We start from the raw sequence: 24618 nt of genomic DNA, 5'->3' as shown, positions 1-24618 counted from the left end.
CTACACTGGAATGCTGGAGAACAAAAGACAGCTGTGATATTGACTGAGGTCAAGTTGCATGCGTGTCAATACAGGACAAGCTTTGGCCTCAATCCCCAGTGACCATCAATGCTCCACACAGCTCTCTCAGGGTCCCTGAGATCATAAAATTATTCAAGGAAACCAACACTTTACTATAACCTTACTCTCTTAGAGAAGTTTCATGAGTTTCCAAAAGAGAAAAAAACCCCCACACTTTATTATTACCTTACTCTCCTAGAGAAGTTTCATATTCTATTTCAGTGATTTCCTGCTCCCTTGTGTCCTTCTGAAATCCCAGTCTTGGCATGTTTTTCTGTAGGCTTATGTGCTCTAGTATCCCAACAGTGAATATTCTACCACAAAACCTGGGTTTTTTCAGTTTTCTATGGTCTGTGCTGCCCAAAATTGTAATTTGATTTTCCAAAAATCACTACATGTCCATATTTCCTAGTGAGATTAATGATGATTCAGAGAGGTTATGAAAAGCCATTCCAGCTCAGCTTCAGATCAAATTCATTTAGATCTTTGATACCAAAGCTTACTATCCAGAAAGTCAAGCATCCATAAATCCAGGATCAATAAAAGCTAGAACTGCTCAAAGACAAATTATCAAAACAATTTGTAAAAATTTCCAAAATACTTCAAATTTTCAGGTGAATCTCAGATAAGATTATAAAAACAGAAATTCAGTTTCCAGTGGCCTTTGATAAATTTGATTAGGTAAAAATGTTAATTGTCATATACCTTATTCTTTCATTTATTAATAACATTTCTTCTCTTTCACACAAAGTAAACCTGATACTAATTTTAACTACCCTATGAATTAACCTGTAGTCACTTCTTCTTACTGCTAAACATAAGGGTTTATATTAGATGTAAGAAAGCTCTCAAATGAGAAATTTATAATTAAAATACAAAACTGCTCTCAAGGCTTATATAGCTATTTGGAAAAATCTGCCTATTTATCTATGTCACAGCTGATGAAGGGTGTTTATAACTCAAATATGACGCGAGAGTTTGAATTTTGCTCAGAATATAAAAAAAAAAAAAAAAAAAAAAAAAAAAAAAAAAACAAAATAAAACAACAAATAAAGACAGTTGCACATTACTGCTTTGTTCCTAGATCATGATATCAGCCTTGTTTAACAAGCAAACGTTTAACAAACCTACATGAATTGCTTTTTCAGCCAATGTGATGCAGCCACCTAAATTGCAGTTTTTGTTATTAAGTCAGCTAGGGTGCAAATCCCTTCAGAATACAGGTTTGCCACAATAATTTACCATAGAGTTAAAAATAAATATATAATTTATGTATTTGCTAAGAGGTTCAGCTGAGGAAGAGCAATTGGACTTTATCCCGTCCATCTCAACTGCTTGGTGGGCAGCAGATTGCACAAAACTAAAGATGATGAAAACTTAAAATATTGGTCCTCGCTTTACATGTGAATGGTATGAATATTTGATATGTTAAGATATTTGTAGTTGCATAGAAGGATGGAATCAAAGGTCACTTTAAGCCACAGTTCAGCTTTTCAAGCTTCATGAAAATGAACAAATCCTTTCCCTACAACTTTTCACACCGGACATTATGATAAAGAGTAAACCTGAAATATAAAGCACAGATATTCAGTGCCTTAAATTCAGTCTGTTTACATCTTATATTTGTCTATCCAGATGAATTATTTTCTTTTAAAATAATTGCCCTTTCAAGACTATCCAAATAAACTAAGCATAGTTTTTTAAGATTATTTTGAGGCAAAATAAAAGATGATACCTTCTCTTACTTGACATCTGAGAACAATAAACAGCCCCAGGCCTGACATGTAGGATACCTGACAAGCTACCTAAAAAATCCCAAACAGTTCACAAGTGCATAAAAGAATCAGTATGTCCAGAAAAAAAAAAATAAAAAAAGAAGCTGGATTTCAATTTCTTTAATATCAAGCAGAAATCAAAGGAATAACTCATACTTTTTTTCTTTTCCAAACTAACTTCATTGGGAATCAAGTTTAATACTTGGTTGCCAAGTGTGGCCTTATATTTTCCTTGACTGATTTTTTTATGCACCTAGTGCTCCCATATTGCAACCAGCCTGTACAATTTGGGCAATTAGAATCCAGCAAATACAGATAAAGCATTCAGTCTAGTTACCTTTAGTATTGACTCTGAGACTGAGGGTTTTCTAACTCTCTTCACTTCCAATGGTGCATCCACAACCAACATGAGAATGACCACAAGTGTGATTTTGGATGAAAATGAAGTACAAAGCATTAGGAAATAAATATAATGCAGAATGTAGATTCCTTATATGAAGAAATAAAACAGACAAATCACAGAATTATAACAATGCAGAAGAAGAATAACAAGCTAACACAGAAATATTCTTGGTCAGACATCTTCCAAAATATTCACAAACACTCAAGAGAAAAATGTAGTAAAAGTAGGAAGACATAATAAAAAGATCACTGACTTTATAAGAGAATTGCCTCAAAACTGAGATATGAAGAGAAAATGAACAAAGAACACACCCCTGAATTAAACAAAAATTACTATCATTTATATCATATTTACACAATATGTGATTCAGCTTTCAGAGTTTACTTTTCAAGGATCAGCTTAATATTGAATAATTAGCAATTACATGTCTGTAAGTCATATTAGTATGCTACCCTAACTGCTATTGAAGAAAAATGCATCACAATCATTAACTGAGTTCCCTCAAAACTCTTTCTGAGGAACAGACCTATTATTAGTTTAATAATCTATGTGATTTTGTTATCATTGGGGAACGAAGGTAGAGAGATTGGGAAATTTATTTAAGGTTTCTAGAGCATCAGAGCCCAGATCTCTGAGTGCTTGCCCGTTGCCTAATCTACTTAAGCATCTTGAAATCTACACCATTGCACATTTCAAACACTTCACAATACTGAAACCACTGGTAGATTTGCCACTTTAAAATAATGACATTATTGTATCTCAACACTATATCAAGTCTGTATCAAGCTACAACAGCCCTCAAAAAGAGATGCACTGGTCTGGCATGGATGGCAAGGAGAAGTTGTAGCTGCCTCCAATCTCCTCTCCATCCACCCAGACATCACCACCAAAGGCCCAGATGGTCCCAGCACGGCTGTCCCCCTCCCAGCAGTTGCTGGCCCTGCCAAGCTTGCTCTGACCCCCAGCAGTGACACCCCGATTTCCTTCCCCTGGCCACGGGACTGAAGAACTGCGGCACAGATACTCCCAGTCCAGAACAGCTGCAAGGTCCATGCTTTTTTTTTGAGGCACCACATCACTTCAAATGGATTAAAGCTGGTTTTAAATTATGGAGTCTACACAGCATTTTCTGAATGATCTATTATTTTTTTAACTTTAATTTCCCTTCTGTTTGCTCCTTTTTTTTTTTTTTTCCTCAGAGTTTGGAGTTTCTTGTTTTGTTGTTTTGGGAGGTTGTTTATTTGTTCATTTGGTCTATTTGTTACTTTTGGTTTACTCCTTGAGATTGCATCTTTATCAATACTTCAGGAGCCACACTAAAAGCCATTAAACATGCCAACAATATCCTGAGTGGCATCAGAAGGAGCATAACCAACAGGTCAGGGGAGGTAATTCTGCCTTTTACTTCACTCTCCTGAGATCCCATCTGCAGTGCTGTGTCCAGCTCTCGGGCCCCCAATAAAAGAAGGACATGGCCCCACTGGAATGAGTCTAGAGAAGGGCCACAGTGATGATCAGAGGTTTGGAGCACCCCTCCTTATGAAGACACGCTGACAGACGTGGGATTGTTCAGACTGGAGATGAGAAGGCTCCAGAGACTCTGGAGTATCCTTTAATACATAAAGGGCTACAAGAGAGCAGGAAAAGGACTACATGCAGTGACAGGACAAGGAACAATGGTTTCAAAAGAAAAGAGGCTAGGTTTATATTAGATAAGAAGAAATTCTTTACAGTGAGGGTAAAGGGAGACTGGGGACACTGGAACAGGTTGCTCAGAACAGTTGTGGATGCCCCATCCCTAATGTTCAAGGCCAGTCTGAATGGGGCTTTCAGCAACCTGGTCTGGTGAGAGATCTTGTTCCAAGCCCTCTGCCATGGGAAGGGACACCTTTCTTGGGGTGTTCCCACCCAAACCATTCTATGATTCTATGACAGCAACAACATACTTCATGGTCAGTGTCCACAGAGGGATTCAAGAAACTACTGGATGTGGCACTTAGCTCTAAGGTTTACATGACAAGCTGGTGATCAGTTAAACGCTGGACTCAACCTCAGCAGCCTTTTCCAAACTATTTCTATGCTTCTTTGTACTGAGTGTTCTAGTGTAAGAGCTATATGGTAAAACATATTTAAAACACAGGGTAGAAGTGTGAAAAGAGCTAAGAGAGCCAAGATGTTTGGAACACAGTGAGATTATGCACATAACTCCTATCAAATCACAGGGTCAAAGACTGTGATAGAGTGTTTATCTGATTGATGCTGAACGTGCTCCAACACACCAGTAAGGATTCAAACAGACAAGATCAGTAAGTTGCTCTGGATCTGCTTTAATGTAGTACAGAAAAACTGAACCTCTTCCACTGATAAAATGAAAAAAAAAAAAGCATGTACACAAAAACAGTCACAAAAAGAGGATATTTTACATACACAACACACTTAAAATTTGGATGAAATGAGAGATTTTTGGTTTTATTGGAAATTCTTGAATCTCTTGGTTTAAATCAAATCCTTAATGCTACTGTAACTTAACACTTATGCATTAACATGCAGCTTTTCCAAAGGTTCTTGTTATACACATTCATAAAAATTGGAACACAGAATTTTTTTTAGACCAAGTACATTCATTTCCTCTCTTGATCTGAATTGCACAACAAAGGACAACAAACAGCTCTAACAATCTGTTACCCTGAGACTCTTCCACTTAATGTCTGCACGGGGATTCTGGCTCACAAGGCGCCATGCAGGAGCCTGCCAAGGGCACTGGCTTCTGCCCCATGCACAAAGCTCAACTAAAAGCACAACTCCCTTGGTCTCCCATCATTTCCAACAAGCACAAGGCCCTGGAATTGTCTCCCTGGGAAGAGCAATCTCTCTCCCTTCCCCACTCTTGTAGTCAGAGCAGGGCACCAGCTCCAGGCTTCTTCCCAGTCCTTCCTCCGCATCACAGCCGAAGGCAGGACATCTTCAGTTCCCACTGAAACTTCCCAGCTCTTAATTAGATGCTGTCTTCCTTAAAAAAAAAATTGAAGAGTCCTGTGCAAGAATATGTCATCTGAAAAGATGGAAATTCTCAGGCAGTAACATCAGCATTACAGACTAACAAATCTTTGTAGCCTCTTAGGCAAATTGCATGGATGGCACTCAGCAGTGCCTTCCACTTCTACCTTTTTTACCCCTTCCCACATTTTCTTTGCTGACCAGATTATTCCTTGTATGTATAGCAAACAATTATAGAAATACTTCGCAATTATCTCTGAAAAACAATCAGAAATTTCCTGTTTCATAAACAATTGTAAGACAGAAACAAATTACAGGCATTGCTTACAGACAGTTTTAGTAACCAAACCTGAATTATAAACCTTTAAAACACAGTTCCAACATACAGAAATGCAGTATCTGAAAACAGTTTATTGGGAATTCTCCAATAAGAAAAATATGAAATATTCCATGCTGTACTGTGAACTTGATAAAACTGATATGAAATTTCCCTGAGTAGTTGATACTGGCATGTGAAAATAAAGCAAAGCTCAGCAGGACACATGAAATTCATGCATTTCCAATGTAATTCCAAACAGTATAGCATAAATCAGCACGGGCATGTAATTCTTGGATCTCGTTTGACATAAGCAAAGCAGAAATGATGCATTGCTGCAGGTGTTTTGCAAGCAAACATGACACCCAGCTGATTGTTAACAGACAAATTTTTTTCAAAGGCAAATGAGCTGGAGGAAGATCTCAAAGCTGACAAATGAAAAAACACAGGTGGAAATAGTTATGACCACTCCTGGGCTGGAGCAGCCAGAAGCTATTGTTTGTGCTAGGATGGCACTGGAAACAGGCTGCTCCTAGGGGAAGCAGGAGCTGGCTCCAGCAGGCTTGACTAGCATTTTGGGCCATGACAGCCACTTCCATCTGGGCTGCTCAGCATGGGCAGCTCCACTTGGCTCAGAGACAGCAAGAAACGTGCACCTCACAGAAAGCTACAGAACACCTGCAATTTATGTTCTCTGAGAAAACTGCAGTTTCTAGCCTCTCAAAGCCAAATTTTAAAGTTATACGACTTATAATACTGTTAATCATAACAAAGATCATCTTGTTGCAATCCCCCACCATGGGCAGGGACACCTTTCACTAGACCAGGCTCCTCTGAGCCCCACCCAACATCCCTTGAACACTTCCAGGGATGGAACACCCACAGCTTCTCTGGGCAACAGGTTCCAGCTCCTCACCACCCTCACAATAAGTAATTTCTTCCTAATTTCTAACCTAAACCTACCTTCTCTCAGCTTGAATTTTTTACTCCTTGTCCTATTACTACATGCTCTTGTAAAAAATTCCTCTCCAGGCACTTCTTTGTATTTTATACAAAACCCCATATGTGTAAGATACCTTTAGGTGCTAAAAATGGAGCCTCTCTGCTACAGGTCTCATTTACTATTGAAGATATATTTTACATACAATTCAACAGCTGAACACACAGCCTTTGCAGTGTGCTGGTTAGGGAAAAAAAGAAAAAAAAGGGGTCAGAAAAAAAATCTGATCTTTTCTATGTGATTATTTCTACACCATAATAAAATCTAAATATTTGATTTACAAAATAATTACTGCAAGTTCAACAGATATTCTCTTTGTAACAAAAAAATAAAATAAAATATAACAAGAGATCCTTGACTTGCCAATCTGGGTGAAACATCTTGCTAGGGGCTTTTTCCCCCTCTCTATTCTGTTGCCCTTCTGAAAAACTCCTGTGTAAATCATACTCTGCAAGTTCACCCACCTTAATCACAGGATCTTTTCAAGAGGCAGCAATTATCTGTAGCTACCAGCCAGAGGGGGGAAAAAAATTTAAAAGGCTACAGACTCACAGAGGCCTGGCTACGATCAGAAATCACTTCTCAGCAGTGACACATAATACTGGTTTCAGGCAAAACATTAATAAACACGTGCATAAACTTTTGATTCAGAGCAATGCCACACTAGTTCTGTGATCCATCAGACCTCAGAAGATAAACATGATGTGATGGGGTCATCTCTTCCTAGAAAGGCTTCCAAAGAGCAGCTGGAAAGCTGCAACTAGTTGGTGATTGAGTGGATAGGACTCTTCTCAGTTTGCATAACATGTGCAGGCAAAGAAGCAGGAAGCACTTGCTTTTCAGTTTAACAGATAAAACCATGCTAAGACTGCTCAGAAAACAAGGATTCTGCTTAAAAAAAATTAAAATGAAACACTGACATTTGGTTTCATTTAATGCTTTTAAAAAATAAAAGGGATGAGAAAGAAGGCAATCTTTCAAACATTAGTTATACCCAAGTGTAGTCCCACACCAAGGACATTATCATACAGACCTGCTCCACAGGTCAAACTGCAACCCATCCAGGTCACCTGCTTGCAAGTGTGTCTTCAGCAACAGCTTTATGGTGCCCCACACAACATCCCCAGAGGGCAAGCTCAGTTCCCTCTCAGCCAGATAGCAATGCTCCATCATTTATTTTGGAATGCTGTTGGGCCCAGCACCCTCTGCAGCTTCAGCTATCCCATCCTTCTGAGGACAGTGGGAGACATATACAGAGGCATGAGAAAAGAAAATGAGTATTCATCAGTGTAAAATGACCCAGCAGCCTTTATACATAGGTGTTTTTACCTTTTGCTATGAGGACACCTGGCATGCCTGAACAGCCTGATCCTGGGCTGAATTCAGGACACCTGCTCCAGCGAGGGTAATGGTGCCAGTGCTATTCCATCAAGTACTGATTGGACCTTTGCTTTAGAGGAGTACAGACTGGCAAGTCTGGTGCCTGAGCCAAAGTCTAGCTCATCTCACCTGTTCCCTGGTGATACTGGCCACACAAAACATTACACATTTTCTGCAGCAAATTGTTGAGCAGTTTCACCATGCACTGTGAACCAGCTGCCCTCACTCACCAGCTGGAGACAACAGCTTTTCAGGGTTTCCTCTATTCTCAGACCTACCAATGGCTGCAAAAAGTTGATGAATTAATAATTCAAACAAGGCAACAATGTGCTCATTATCAACTTCAGGACCAAAGTCCTATCAGGCTAACTGTATAATAATGGGTGCTGCAGATCAAACAGGACTCTATGGCTGTCAAAAGAACACATGAGTGCTTCAACAGAATAAAAACACAGGAATCTGCTGCACAGGCTTGTGCCAGGTCTATTTAAAGGATGCAGAAGTACTGTGGTACATAGAAGGGGATTAAAAGAAGGATTGCAGAACCTCAGCTAGATGTCATCTTAATGTTATGCAACTCCTTTTTCCTGAAAACAAAGGGTGGATTCAGCAAGACCTAAGCAGCCTTGCTTGTGCAAAGCTAAATCCTACCCTGACCTCTCACTGATCACTGCTTTAACTCCACACTGGCCCCAGGCACGGAAAGAGGAGAACTGAGAGACCTTCCAGACAGTGAAACCCACTCTACTCCAGCAGAGAATTCCTTTGCAGCAGACTCTTCAAGGGGAGTGGGAGCAAAGAGCTTCCAGTGAGAAATGAGAAACTGATGCCAAAGAGGAGGTGAACGCACAAAGAGGCACCAACAGCTCTTGACAGAGGGACAGAAGCACAGAGGCACAAAGCAAACCTTTGGTGTAACCACAACTGACACAGCAACCACAGAGCCCTGCCTGGGATTGCCAGGTCCTGGTCACATCAGGATATGCTCACTTCTGCACAATTCCTCGTTTGGTGGTATGTCAGGTTGGGCTAAATCTAAGATTCTGCCCATAACCCCATCCAGTTTGGATCAAAAGGTGGCAACACCAGGACTCAGGGAGCCTGAGCCACTGCCCAGGGACACCAATCTGAAGTCCCCCACCACTGTGAAAAGTTAGAGGCTCCCACTGGGTTCTTAACTAGTATTTTGTACATTTCACTCAACAAACTAAATTCTTTGGTAACATTTTAGGACTTCTCCTATTTCCAAAAGATTTTAAAACACAAAGGGGGTGTGTGAAGGAATAAACACCCCAAAAGAAACCCCAAACAAATTACTTATAATTTGTAATTTGTTACTTGTCAAACAGTGGCATTAACAAGCCAAAGGAATTTTAATAAATATCTTATCCAGTGTGACTGATGTAGCTAGTTGTCCAATTAGCAGTGCAAACATAAATATCTCACTAAAATATATAAATGTATATAACTTTGATTTCCTACACTTTACCACTTCCAATATATTTCTGAAATGCATTTCATTTTAGGAGAAAACACTCCATCACACTCTCTCATCTGCAGATACCTCTGCATACTTGTGCTTCTTTGTTATTAAAAAAGGTTTACGTGGGATTTGCCATGTAAAATATAAAAAAAAAAAACTACAAGAATGTTTTACTCAAGCCATCAATAGAAATTCTCAGTGAACAGGAGAGGGGGTTTTGTGCGGTTTGTGTGCCTTTACTTGGATGCAGTACTGCTTGCATAGACTTCTAAATTACATTGCAGTGTTCTCCACTCTGTTATTGATTGAGCTGAGATTTTTGGCAAGTCATTTCACCGCTGTGCAGCTCTTTCTATTCCTACCTATCCTCTGTGTCTAATTTGCCTTTATAAACCCTTTGGGGCAGCAAGTGTTTTTCCCTGCCAGCCTGTAGTACCTGTCACCATGGGATCTAATTTCAGTTGGCTTGATAGGCTAATAACAATATTTATGTTGTAAGAGATTAAATTTTTAAAGAATAAAAGGAAAAAAACTAAGCAATTATATTGGAGAAACACAGTACAGTTCTATGGGCAAACCATACATATTTAGAAAGATCCTTTCTTCCTAAAAAGCTAGGCAGGCTTTAATAATGAAATAAATTTCATTTAAAAAAAATAAAAAACAAACAAAACCATAAAAAGACAGCACAGACAACAAAAATAATTATGATTGTGAAACTCAGTAATTTCCCAGGGGTTTCTAAGAACTCCACCTCATAGGCTAGGTCAGGAGACCAAAGAGGTAAGAAGTTTTACACAGTCCCACCTTCTCTCCTCACACTGAAATTCACTGAGGTAGCTGAGGACATCAAGAGTAACTCCTGTCTGGGAATTCTGAATAAATTTTTTTGTAAATGACTTTTAGCATCTGGAAGCTACTCAGATAGTCTAATAACAAGGCTAATATTAGCATCTAAAGGGATACAAGTGAAGACTTCTGGTTTAATGTCCCAGCTGCAAAGCTCTTTGTCAGCAGCAGCATCCTCACTAGCTGGCCAGCAGTGCACAGACACAGAGGGAGGAATTCTGCAGCTCATGCAACCTGTTCCTACAGCAATTGGTGAGAAAGTTGCTTACTACTTACCAGAAATCTTCTTAATATTGATCCAAAACAATACTAATTGGATTTACTACTTTTCTAGAACTGGTACTGCTCTAGTCACATGCAAGAGGATCTTTCTCACATATGCAAAAAAACAAAAACAAAAACAAAAACAAAACCTTCAGCTTTTTGACTGTTACACTCAGAAACATTAATTTCACTGCCCTTAAAGCACAGGCACAGACATGAATCCCTATCAAGGCAAAGCAGCTGTTACACTTCTGCAAGTCAGATGAACTGTACACAAACCCATACAATATTTCACACATATTTAAAAGTGGCATATATAAGTTTTGTGGGTGCATCTGTTCTGAAGACTATTTCAGTACATAAGTATCACAGGCTTAACATAAAAACTCAATATAAATATGAATCCAGAAGACCTTTTAATTGATATTTCAATTACCGACTTTCAATTTTAATTTGCAAACCAAACATGTTGACTTTACTTTATTTTCTTACAAAACCTCCAGTACTATAATGGATTCTTTCCCTGAAATCTTTTATGCTATTTTTACTGGAAAACGACCAAATAGAGTGAGTGTAGAAAAAGCTCTTTTTACTGGCTTGTCTGAAATTCCAGTAATTCTTCTAGAAGTTTACAGGGCAGAAATGTCCTTCCACATCTGTAACCAAGTAGATAAAATGAAAAACCAAATTCTTTAGGAAAAATATTCTCTGTACACAGTATAACAAAGGTTTTTTTAATAGGTTTCACTAGCAGTAGCTATAATAGAAAAACCATGAGACAACAGACCAGCACTACCAATAATAGAAGCTCCACATTAGTAATAACCACTATATTCTCTTAAATCCAAAAATATTGCTCAGCTTTTGTCCACTTTAAAGCTTCTATCACCAAGACTGAATTATGATCAATTAGAGATACAGATCCTATGTTAAAACGACACAGAAAATTTCCAGCAACTAATTCCAAGAAATTCATTATGTTAGACTCTGAATTTGATGTGAATACTTCCTTACATTGCCATAGAAACGAGAGACTCTCAACTTGAAATTGCCATGCTAGTTGCTACAACAAAAAGGCAGTTTCTCTCACCACGATTCAGATTTCATGCGTGAGACAACAGCCAGATATAACAAACCCACGTGGAAAGAGAAATCAGAAATACCAGTAAAAATAATGACTATATGATTACTATATATATACATGTATATGTATATATATAAAATGAAGAGGAGTCAGAGCAAACCACTTAATATCATCAAGTGCAGAATGGGCATCCCAGTGGGCCTGAGCTTCAAGGAGAGTTTTCCAAATGAGTAGTGTAGTGGCTGAACAGGTAATTTGGGGGGTTATTTAAATTACACTTTACCTAAGCAAAGCACTCAATAGTTTAATCTGAAGAAGTGTTCAGTTCCTCCATCAGTCTGATAAAAGAGTTCAGCAGCTGCTCCCTTTCCCACTTCACAGGGATTTCAACTCCATGACAGGAGCACCTGCATGATCTTTTAGCTTTTTAAGCTAGCAACAGGACCCTGCAACACTTGGAAATATAAACTGCTGTTCCTATTAAAAAAACAAGGCCAGAGAATTAAAATATAATGGGATTAATACTTGTTTATACTGACATACCATTTTGGAAACATGTGAGAGGCTTATGTGACATTTATTAATGCAGATTTAGTACAAAGGACTTAGTAAGGGAATAACAGAAATGAACACAGCCATTCCATTTCATACTAGTTAAAGAATCAGCTGCGAGAATGTAACATGATAGAAACTATTCAGCATAACTCATTTGGGGTACAAATAGGACTGTTAATCACTTTTCAGTCTAATTTTAAGTAGAAAAAGAAATGGAGTGTGTAATAAGAACTTACACGTGAAATGGATGTCCTGGAATGAGACTGATGCCCCATTTTTTTTTTCCTTTCAGCTCCTGTAGGACAGGTTAGGTGTTGTTTTATGAAATGGCAATATTTTATCAGAAATATGCAGATTAATTCATGAGTGGCATGATGGAAACAAAGATGGAAGATTTTTTTTTAATTACAAAAAGAACTTTAAAATGTGCAATTTAAAAAATCATTTGGCACATTTCATTTTGAGAAATGCAAGGACAACGTGAGATACAAAGATATCAATAAATAGATAAGTAATAAAATACAATTTGTACCTGTTTGTAGGAAGGATTTCCACTCTGGAATACTAATGTTATATTAACACAGCTACACAATATACCTGCCAGTATACTGTAGAAAATTTTGCTCATTATACTCTACCACTGTTTCCATTGTTCTGCTATGCATAGTGAATCTAAGAGTACTACTCATAATGATGAAGTCTGTTTCTAGGGGCTTTTTCCCTTTTTTCCTGCATAATGAGGACACAATATTTCTTCAGCATTTTTAAAAACAAACACACTATGACTCTGCAGAGAGTGAGTGAGTGACCTCAATTCTGTCCTCAGTGTCTGACCTAACAGACTGTCAAAGGAAAACCCTGGATCCCAGAGTAGTAATCTGGGAACTCTGTGGACAATTTACTAATTCTGGATAAGCCAATGAAATGGCTGCCATCACTGGCTATAGAGACTGGCATATGTTGTCACCTACCTCTCAGACCAGGCAAAATGGGAGATTGTTTTACCAGGCTTTCTCCCATTAGAACAGGCATGATCTGGAGTGCCAGAATTCTGTGTCAGAACAACTGCATGCTTTCTGAAGTAAACTCAAGCACAGAGGGTAGGAATATCTTTCTGGCAGAATAAACTAGTTGGTGCTAATGCCAGACCTGAAAGATGTGCTACCTGAAAGGTTCAAGATGAATTCCAGGGACACAGGAAGGTGCTTTTCTAGACAAAAGGCTTGGAGCAGGCAAGAAATGAGAATGGTGGTGGCAGATAGGGCTCCATGCTTTGAAATGTATGGGGGGCCTCCATGAAGTACACTGATCTGAACCATGGATGGCTCAAGAAAGTAACAAAAATATTATATAGAAATGTATATAGAAAAGCATTATTTCATCGATGGATGCGGCAACAGACAGCCAATTTGTCTTGTCTGAAAACCATAAAACACACGCACATTTGGTATTTTAATTCCATTTTCACATGGTGTTGAATACCTGGACTGTTGCCCTTGCTTCCCAAGGTCACAGGCCTGAAAAGAAAGGCACAGTAATGACAAGTGTTCATGGTCCTGCACTGCCACTACATACTGTTTATGGCCATGACACCACGACTGTGTTGGCACCAGAGCAGAAGGATGCAGAAATAGAGCCAGGAAGGCTGAGGTGCTGCCTCGGCCTGCAGTTCTTTCCATAATGAAACACTACCTGGTAAATCTCTTTTTTCAGAAAAAAAAAATCTGAAAAAGCTGTCCAGGGAAGCGTTTGCCCACCCAAACCTGGAGATGTGGCACTTAGGGTTACAGTTTAATGGTGGACTTGGCAGCGCTGGGTTAACACTTGGAGTCAAGGATCTTAAAGGTCTTTTCCAAACTAAATGATTCTATGATTTCAACATGTTTTGAGAAACTAAGACAGACCTAGGAAACGCATGTTCCCTGTGCTGATTTTTCCTGTGCTGGAGGCACAGGGCCGTACACTCTCTTGAATATGACAGAACACGTAAATTCTAAAACCAGTAATGTACTTTAATAATCTCTAAAATTTTTTCCTGGAACTTTCACACAATTTTACTTTCTCCGTTTTGTTCCTTGTCTTACCTTCCTTTGTCTCAAATTCATGCACTGTGGAAATAATCAAAGACACCCAGGAGAAATGTCTGAAGCTGATAAGCAGAGCGAAACAGCATTATTCATATATTACTAATCATAATAGATGTATGAATGAGAAGACACCTGGTAGTGTTGTGTTGACAGCAAGCTACCTTTTGATTAAGCTTTCTGGATTCTAGCAATCTGAAGGTACTGACTAGGAGTTCAAGAATAATGTAAAAAGGATAAATACATGGCAGATACACACAAAGAAGAGCGTTCTTTTAGCTCAGCTCCTAGTGAAGTCTCCAAACTGCGGATAACAGGTTTGAATAAATGAGAGATTTTAGGTTAACACTAAAATAACATTCAAACCATAAGTACTTTTTTTGAGATTATCACTTACCAATGAGGATTTTTGTCCAGTTTAGGAATGCTAAATAATTTTTGTTAAAGCCCTTAAGCATCTTTCTTTTCTCTTGCTTCTGCCCACCATTCCACTTTTCATTGGGTAGTTTCAGCCAACAGTTAGAAAGCTAAACAAATGGCCAGAAAACTATGTCACCTTCTTACTGCATGGATTTTTATGAGTTTGAAAAGCAGATTTGTAACAAATTGGGTGTGCTGAAGAGATGTTGTTGGGATCACAGCCCCTGTGGTTTTAGAGAATTCAGTTAAGGCCAGTGTTGCAATGGCATTCAGCAACAAAACCCAATGACAGGCACTTTGCCACTGAAATCAGTACCTTCCAACTCTGTGCTCTAGACTGCACCTACTTGGACAGGCACCTAGTCAATCTTATTCTAAAGTTGATGATTATTTTATTTCCTACTTCCTGCAGAATCCTGTGACATTCTGTACATTGCTTGGCCACCTGAGTGCATGGGTTTGTTGTAACTGTCATATATATTTGCACCAAAACTTGAATGAAAAATATTCTAGAGTAGTACTGTAGCAATACTTGCATAGCAGTACTGTACAAATTCTTACACAATCTCAACCTAAAGATGAATATTTCTACCAGTCTCAAAAAACCCAAAGATTGTACAAATTTTTATGTATATTGCTATATTTATAAACACCTAGGTACATAAGCAAAAAAATTAGTTCAAGAATGTGAACACAGTAAAAAATATCACTATGTTCTTTGAACTTTGCCTTGATGCTGCCCAGTAAAAAAAAAAATATATATATTTTTTTGTTTATAGCACAATGAGGAAAAAGCAAGCAACATCTGCTTCTACAACTACTGCAGCACTTTCCATCACCCTTTCTAAATCACAGTTGTGACCACCTCCTTCCATAAGTTCCTTTTGAAGGAGAACTTTTTCCATGTATACACCACTTCTTGTATACAAAATATGTAGATGAATAATTTATAGAATCTTTCATGTCATGAAAGGAGCTCCTCATCTATAAAGAGCAAGGAGAAGATCAAGAACACTGAAAGCAAAAGCTCAGAATCCATCTTTCATGAAATGGTGAATTAATGCAGGTGAGGATACAGGATGCATAAAGGAAGTCAGACACAATTCTATCCCCTCACACCAGTACTTTCCTTTGATGTCAACAGTATCAACAGATGTACAAGTCCTACTGTAAAATTAACTTTACCTTATGTGCCTAAACAGAACTAAGCAGAGCACTCTCAATTATTTAATTTCTTCAAGGAAATGATGCACTAACAAAGTCATGGCCCCATCCTTTAATGGCACATTTGTAATTCTCAGGGAAGGGAAAAGACTGATGATTATAATTCTACTGCCAGTGAACACAGAGTCCCTGACATGAAACATCACAAGCTCTCTGGAGGAGCTGAAGAATAAATCACAAGCTACATGAGTCAGAAGCCAGCTTCAATGGTCTTTAAATTAAGATGGACAAGCATAAGAATAACATAAAGTAATGATAAAAAAATAACTCTGAATTTAATTTAAGGACTTAATAAAATCCTAAGGAGCACAAATTAGGAAAAAGGAGTAAGTTTATTTTCAAATATTGTCTATGCAAAAGTCATAGAAGAAAGTAAGCCATGTAGGTTTTCAGGGTTCTTTGGGTCTGTTTTTTTGAAAGACTGTTGTGATTTTTTTTATTCTGGAAAATCATGCAGCTTTCTGTTTCAAAATACTGTTCTTGTGAAGATAACTATATCCAACATTCCCAACTTGGAGTATAGTATATAGTACACAGTGTATCTCCAGGAATAAAAGATCACCAAAAATTATCTATATGGACAGACTGTTTTAATGAATGTAGAAGATAATTATTTATGACCTTAAATAACCTGAAAAAATTTTTAAAAGCCATAACTATACATAGGAATACATGTATGAAAAAAGTCAGTAGTAAAATACTAATGTTTTAACTAACTAACATGTTTACACATGCAGCCAAAACTTTGGAAGATCACGACATTCCTGCATTTCTCTGGCAAAAGGCCTGCCACAGACTTTAAAAAAATTTTAAAGTCAAGCCAGGTTTTAATTGCAAAGTTTGTGGATGAACCCATTAAGAAAAAAAACACTACAAGGCTGCTAAACTCCTTAGCCACAAATCAGTGGGTGCTGGGACAGTACCATCCTGTGTCCTTTTAGTCTTTACTCGGCAACCACAGTCACAGCCACCAGGAATAGGATGTAGAGGATGCAGTCTGCCCAAACTTGGCTGCTTTTGCGTCCATTCTAATGAGGGTCCAAACCTTTTCCTGACTGGGAAAGCACTTGAAAATATGCCCAAGTACATCTATAGTCAGCAAAACATTCTAGCATATGCTTACTATTAAGCAAATGATTGGATTGAAAAAATTAAACTTTAGTTGTTCCTTACATTTATGTGTACTAAATGCCTTTTTTGCATAAGGAGCTAAAGGGGTTGACACTTAAAGTCTGACTACTTAGAGTCATATAAGAGCCATTAGAAAGTATCCATAGAAAGTGTCTGTTTTATTCATATTTCAAACAGCCATACCACTAAATACTTCTAAAAATAAATTAAATTGCTCAGTTGGTCAGATCACCTGGTTACTTAATACATCCAAACCACTTTCCACGAGAAAAGGATGCATCAGGCAGGAGCTCCAGGACAAAATCTGCTGCAGTGCTCCTGAGATCTGAAATCCATGTTTTCAGACCGTTCACTGGGATTCTGCTAAGGGCACCTGTGGAAGTTTATAACTCTATTTAAAGAATAAAGATCCTGGTTTGTGCAGTACAGCCAAGTGGGCTGTTCATGCAGCCCTCCAAGGAGTGAGTGTGCAGCCACTGCTGGGAATTACCATGGATCTGAGACAGCAGTGAACAGACAGTGGAACTGGAGGCAACATTGCTCCCTGTATGACTCTTCCCCATGTGATTACTTATCCAAATTAAGATGCCTTCCCTTAACACACTGCTACTTTTACAACTACGCATCTGTACATGTGTGGGAAGAAGACAGCACTTAATCCAAACTGTTCTGCATGTGAAAACAAACACATCTGAAATTCAGAAGTGTTTCTTTAAGAAACAGTAAAAGGTTCTTTGTCTCACCCAAAGGAGCAGAAAGTCAAAATGCACATTTGCAATACACCCAACTAGTGTAACTGCTGTATACAATTCTCTCATTGGAAGGATATATATTCAAAAAAGCATGGGGTTTTGCAGAGGAAACCCTGCCTTCTTCATCTGATGTCAAGGACAGCTTTGCCTTAGAATTCATCTGGGCCAAGATTTCATCCCATGTGTTTCCAGAGATTCTCTGTGATTCTGCCAACAGTAGCACAACAAGTGGCTCGCAAGGAAAAAAAAAAACTAACAAAAAAAACCCAAAGAGGAAATAGTCTCCATGGAATATTTCTTTGTGAACTCTTACAATCAAGACTAAATAATAATAATAATAACAATGATTCTTACAGTCTTTTCTCCTCATGCAAACCCAGGCACAATGTCCTCCATTAAAACCCCATTTATTTATCAGGTGTCATACCTAGAAGAATTCATGTTGATTTATATCATGGAACTGCAAATCAGTTTCTCATGAAGTTTACTCCTCCTCATAATATGCAACAACTCCTACATTATATGTTTGGGGTTTTTATAACTCAAGATGTTTAGCTAACACAAAATAGAAATATTCCATCCAACTTTTCAAAAGTAGTATTTCATCTAGTAATGTAAAAAAATTATGAAGTATTTAATTATTTCAGAGAGGAGGGTGTTTAATCAAACATAAGAAAAAATCAAGAAAGTACATTTTCTATGCTTTAAAACAGCTAATTCTTGAATTAGCCCTTCCCTGATTTCATCTACAAGTAAATTTTCACTGCTGAATTGTCAAAACTTTCAAACAAGAGAAATACTCACAGTCTCTTAAAGATCACATTATAAATAGTCGTGTCCTACCTCCACATTTCTCTCTCTGACTTCATTCCTAGGCAGCACTGAAGAAGCAGCTACAGTCACATGGTGCATTCAAGGTCATGCTATTCTAATTGACAGAGATAGCATTGATAAATTATGTGGAAACAATGATAATGGAGTCATTAACCTTGTTCCAGCACCCTAAAGGTGCTTCATAATTAAAAGGAGTGAAAAAGTTACAAAAACATATAAAGATTTTATTGCTCAGCCTTTTCTCTCCTACACACTGCTGCAAAGCACTGTCAGGGAACAGTAATATTGCTGTAACGTGGCTGCCTGTGCTCTGGCACAGAGGGGCGCAGGGATGCACTGCCTTACACTCGGAGGAGGAGTCAGGTAGTAAAGTGCACAAACCACTGACTTTCTTTTTTTTTTTTTCAAATAGGAAGTTGGATCCAGAAGGCCTCTCTCTTTGGCGTAAAGGATGCTGGAGCACATGAAAGATCATTCCAGCCAGGAAGTCTTTCTCAGTCCAAGAATCTATGCTGAGCTGTCATTTCCAAACACACAGACATGTGGCCAGTGCTTTGAGAACTTGCATTAAAACTGTAGTGAGTTAATATACTGAACTGAAACTTCTCAGATATGTAGAGATACAGGTACACATACATAGAATTAGGCAGAATTCAGAAGTTATCCCTTATGTCTCATGCAGAAGATTGCAGTAATTCCCAGACTAAAAGCCTGACTAGTGTCCCTAATTTATGTATGACAGGTAATTTATTAAGGGTGCATACATTAATGAATCACCAGTGGTTGCTTTGACTTAAAGAGAAATGTTATGAAAACAGTGAAGAGATAGGACATATGTTTCACATAGCAACTCAAAGTAACCTTATATTTGCCTTATTGTAAAGAATCTACAGGATTTCTGAAAAAAAAAATTAAATTGGTTTAGCAGACAATCTACCCTTATCTTCTTGACACTTCAAATGCTGCTTCTCTTTCAATCCCGTCACAGTAAGACCAACCACACTAAAATTATTAATAAAAACAGGACAGTACAGAGCAGCTTTTCTGGAGTTCAGGTGCCCAAAGATGACACTACACTGGCAAGAGAGAATCCATTATACTAATTTTTAATCTTCACTTATCACACAGAACTATTGTGTCTCCCTGTATAGCCCAGCTGTCAAGATATGATCTACAGCATATTGCACAACTTACTTAAAAGGACAAATAAAAAAGTCCCAGATCATATCTGTATATAGAGGCTTGACCTCATGGAGATTACTGGATATACAATAAAGTACATTCTGAAGGCCTGAGTGGAAATCAGATTCTTTCTACTGGTTCTGTCATGTCTGGATAAACTAATAATTAGCATATTCTTCAAGCATTCAGAAGTATCGCAAACTATACTTTTAAACAATAAACTGTCAATTACAAAGAGGAAGTAAAATTGCCAAATTATACCCAGTGTCAGAGAGATTCTCCTCTGTGTCCTCTGAGCACAGGCTGACGGCTAGAGTTGCAGAGCACAAGCGCCTCTGATGCATGGTATCTAAAAACTTCCCACCGCAGAAATTCCCAAGTTTTCAATGGCTGGGCTCACTGCCCGGCTGGAATGCGTACTTCAGCGATACGCCTACAGCCCTGCACCACCCATAGCCAAGGAGCACCTACAGACTCGGCTCCCAGAGCAGCTCCCGTGCTCCAGAAATGCCGCTGGGGTAGCAGAAACGTCCTCGCAAGCGTTCAGCTGCAGAGAACTCAACTCAGCATAGTTTAAAGAGGACAGAAACAAACATGTAAACAGCATCTGTGGCGTCTCTTCTCTACTGACTTTCCTGGAAACGCATTAACCTATTACAGTACTTCAAAATAAATAAGCGAACAGAGGCGAGGCAAGAGTATACCGTTCTCTCCCAAAAGTTTCTTTCTGCCTGTCCTCTCACTTGCTCCGAGCTCCCCGTTCCCTGGGATTAGCGATCGTTTTCAGCAGGGATCAAATGAATGACTTTTCCGCTAATGACACTTAAGAGATGCTAAAGCCACCCTGGGCGCCACCAGGGACCCGGCGAGCGGCGGCAGCCCCCGTCCCCACGCCAAGGCGCCCGGAGGGAGGCGAAGCCAAGGGCAAGCCCCGCTCCGCAGCCGGCCCCGGCCGCCGCTCCGGCCCCCCGGCAGCGACAGCGGCAGCAACAACCGGAGGGGCGGCGGGCACCGGGGCCGGTGGGTCGGGTCGGGTCGGGTCGGGGGGGACCCGTCCCCGTGAGACCGGGGCTGCAGGGGGTGCTGCCGCCGCCCCCCGCCCGGCCCCCCCCGGCATGGCGAAGCTCTGTCACTGACGCACATTTAATTCGCCCGGCTGCGGGTACCGCGCAGCGCCGCTCGCATCCTCCCCCCGCCGCCGGGGAGGGGGCGGCTCCGGCGGGGAGGGGGAAAGTCAAACTGCAGCAACAAAGTTGCTCCCCCTCCGCTCCCCCAAACCTGCCCCGGCCCCCAGGGGGTGGGCAGAGAGGGGGGCCCATGCCTGCCTTACCTTGCTTGACGCACTTGAGGCGGATGGGGTCCTTGCAGTGCTTGATCACGGCCAGCACATCCCTGATGGTGAGCCCGGCCACGGGGGTCTCGTTCACCTCCAGCAGCAGCTCCTCCGGCACCAACTTGCTGCCGCCCTCATAGGCCACCTTGCCGGGCTTCACTTCCCCCAGGTAGGGGAACTGCCCATTCTCGGCGCCCCCCTTCAGCTCGAAGCCCAGCTGTCCCTCCGGGTTCCTCACGATCACGATCTCGTGGACTCTGCTCGTCCAGTGGCTTTTTTTCTTCAAGCCCTTGGACATTGCCGTGGGGATGCTCTGCCCGACTCCCTCCCTGCAGTCTTGTGCTCTTCTTCCCCCCCTCCCTCTCTGCCCCCACTCCCCGGGGCAGCCGCGCTCCTCCGGGCAGGCTCGGGGCGGGCGGCAGCGGCCGCGGCTGTGCCGGCCGGCGGCCCCGCGGGCTGCGAGCTGGGTCGGGGAGCGCCTCTGTGCCCGCTCCTCCCGGCTTTAGCTGATATCCATGGCAGCCGCGGCGGCCGGACCCTGCCTGCGCGTGGATGCACTAGTTGTAGAGAAACTGGCAGGAGGGAGGAGGGAGGAGGGAGGGAGGCAGCGGGAGGGAGGGGACGGCCGCGGCGCCGGGAGGAGGAGGAGGGGTGTCGGTGTCGGTGCCGGAGCGAGGCGGGCGCTGTTTCGCCGCTCCCGCCTCGCCTGACCCGGTAGTGAAGGCCGAGAGAGAGGCTGCCTGGCACGGCCGGCAGAAGGCGGAGAACGGCCCGGGCGGGGGGGCGAGGGCGCTCGGCTGGCCACTGCCTGGCACCGCTCCGAGCCCGACACTGCCCAGTGCCTGCCCGGCCGGACACTGCCCGGCACCGCTCCGAGCCGGACACTGTCCAGTGCCTGCCCGGCTGGACACTGCCCGGCCCCGCTCCGAGCCGGACACTGCCCAGTGCCTGCCCGGCTGGACACTGCCCGGCACCGCCCCGGCCAGGCCGGACACTGACCAGTGCCTGCCCCCGGCTGGACACTGCCCGGCACCGCCTCGGTCCTGCCGGACACTTCCCAGTGCCTGCCCCCGGCTGCTCACTGCGCAGCGCCTGCCCCCCGCTGGACACTGCCCGGCACCCCCCTGGCCCGGCCGGACACTGCCCGGCACCGCTCTGAGCCGGACACTGCGCAGTGCCTGCCCGGCCGGACACTGCCCGGCACCCCTCCCGGCCAGGCCGGACACTTCCCAGTGCCTGCCCCCGGCTGCTCACTGCGCAGCGCCTGCCCCCCGCCGGACACTGCCCGGCACCCCCCGGCCCGGCCGGACAATGCCCGGTGCTGCCCCGGCCCGGCCGGACCCCGCCCGGCACCGCCTGCCCCGGGCCGACAGTGCCCGGTGCCGCCCCGCGCTGCAGCCGCGAGGGGACCGGCAGCGCCTCGAACCGTACGGGGCGTCACACACAGCTGGGGGAGCTGCCCGAGCCGGAGCGGAGAAGGGTCCTGCGGTCCGGGAGCTCTGCTCGCGGCCGGGAAGGACCAAAGGCAGCTGGGCTTCGGGCTGTGGCTGCAAAACCAACCTGTTTACTTCGAGGGTCTCCGTGTCACGGGCGTTTGCAGAGTGGTTTCACTCCACGCGAAGACCTCAGTTTATTGAGCTGCACGTGGGTATTTTTGTTCACGCTGGATGCTCTGGCCAGAGCTGAAGGCTCAGGTGGGTGCTACGCCTGAAGAGAGTATGACAAAAAGACGGGTGGCAGTTCTTCCCATGAAATTTACTGACTGTCACCCAGCAAGTGTTCACCACCCTCCCACCGGTTGCCTTCTGCTGCTTGTCCTTAGTGACCAAAATCCCGCACTCCAACCTGCAGACCTTCCCTAGAGCCCCAGCAGTGGATACACTGTTCAGCAGGTGATACTGTGGCTCCCTCCTCCTGTGGGCTCTCCCTTTGCTTACTTCTGTCATATGCCTCACATGTGTGAGAGCAATGGAGTGTAGCAATAGGCATGTCTTTCTAGGAAACTTGCCTTGACTAAAAAAATAGTTTCCATCAGACAGAATGCACTCAGAACAACATCCTGACCTGAAGAAGCGTAGTTTATGTGCCTGCGGGATGTAGGAGAGCGGGATACATGAAGGCAGGGATCTGTGCACAGGGTCTTGAATGGGATAAGGCAGGAGAAATGTACTTTGTGTTATGGCATGTGATTTAAAGATGGTCAGATATTTTTAAAATTTCAATTAAAGTGACTCTGCAGTGAAATTTTCCAAATTGTACTGCTGTTTTTCCTTTGGTTTCTATGGAAACAGGCCTTTATGCAATCATGCTTGGCTGTGTCTCCTTTACTTCTCCAATAACTTTTGAAGTAGTTGGGCAGTTTCACCCAAATCTATCTCAAATATAATTAAGCTATTTCATGAAAACAGGCAGCTGGGTAGGGCTGAGAGATCCTGTAAATGTCCCAAAGGCTGTAACATGAACTTGCCTCTTATTAAACAGTGATTCACATGGTTGAGAGACCATATAAATGTCTTGGTAATGAGAAAAGTTTCAATTACAGCTCATTATCAGCCTCTCTATAAGTCTGTGGGAAAACAGGGTTCTCAGTTCATTTTCCCTCAGAATTACTTGCATTCCAGAGGTGGAACAGAGACATGCAGAGGGAAAGAAAACATTGAGAAATTATTGATATCTGTATTTGCAAGTGATTTCACCTGTTGTGCTGTGGGGGCCTGGTCAGAAGTACAAAACTCTGTGTGTGAGTGGCTTCACTAAAGTGACCTCAAAGGATAAACAAACCAAGACCTCACATATTTGGAAACATGAGATGCATAAGTACAGACAGCTGAAGATGGGAGGGGAGCTGGAAAGATACCTTGAATGGAAGGTACTATGATGTTTTCACTGGTGGGACAAGGGTTAGGTAATGGTCTCCTTTTCCAGAGACCATCATGAATGTCATGTTGTCATTCGGGAACAGGGGCTCTGATTTGGACAAAAAGAGACAATTGGAAAGAGACCAAGAGAGTCAGTATGTTTGTCTTTCTGCAGCCCAGCCTTTTCAATTTGTCTTGGGCTTTAGTTCAGAAATGAGGTAGGAACCAAATGGCTGAAAAGAGAAATACAAGACATAACATCCCGTTTTCCTTCCTATATTTTACCAAAATCACTTCTTTGCTGAGTCATCTGCTCTACTAATATCCAGTCTTTAGAAGTGGTCACCATTTCCTAATTTGGAGTTTGTAGTCATTCTGCTAGTATAGTATTGTGGTTGTTGATTTGTCTTATAATTAAAATAAATTTTTAAGTAACTCCATGTTTACCACAATATATGTACAACACTAGGACGTCTGCCAAAAATGCAGCTTTTAATAAATATGTCAAGAAATATTGGAAATATCCCTAGGTGGGGGAAGGGCATACTGTAGATATTATTTTTCTATTTCTTAGGAGTCTCTAGTAACATATTGATCAGAGTTTTTTAAGTGCTCATTACCATTTTAAGACAGA

The 24618-nt window shown here is 41.7% G+C and overlaps 1 protein-coding gene across 2 annotated transcripts in view; it reads right to left on the bottom strand.

The window, feature by feature from the left end:
- Positions 1-21664, bottom strand: part of MAGI2 (membrane associated guanylate kinase, WW and PDZ domain containing 2) — a 704176-nt gene extending 682512 nt beyond the window's left edge. For both annotated transcript variants that reach the window (XM_041405490.1, XM_041405491.1), the window contains exon 1: positions 21124-21664. In XM_041405490.1, coding sequence (XP_041261424.1) covers positions 21124-21424 — 301 coding nt within the window. In that variant the 5' untranslated portion in view covers positions 21425-21664. The remainder of the gene's footprint in view (positions 1-21123) is intronic.
- Positions 21665-24618: the final 2954 nt, after the last annotated feature.

The sequence above is a fragment of the Onychostruthus taczanowskii genome, unplaced genomic scaffold (genome assembly GCF_017590055.1).
Source record: "Onychostruthus taczanowskii isolate IOZ18803 unplaced genomic scaffold, ASM1759005v1 scaffold23, whole genome shotgun sequence".
NCBI classification, from domain to species: Eukaryota; Metazoa; Chordata; class Aves; order Passeriformes; family Passeridae; genus Onychostruthus; species Onychostruthus taczanowskii.
This window is presented reverse-complemented; position numbering and strand designations above follow the sequence as displayed.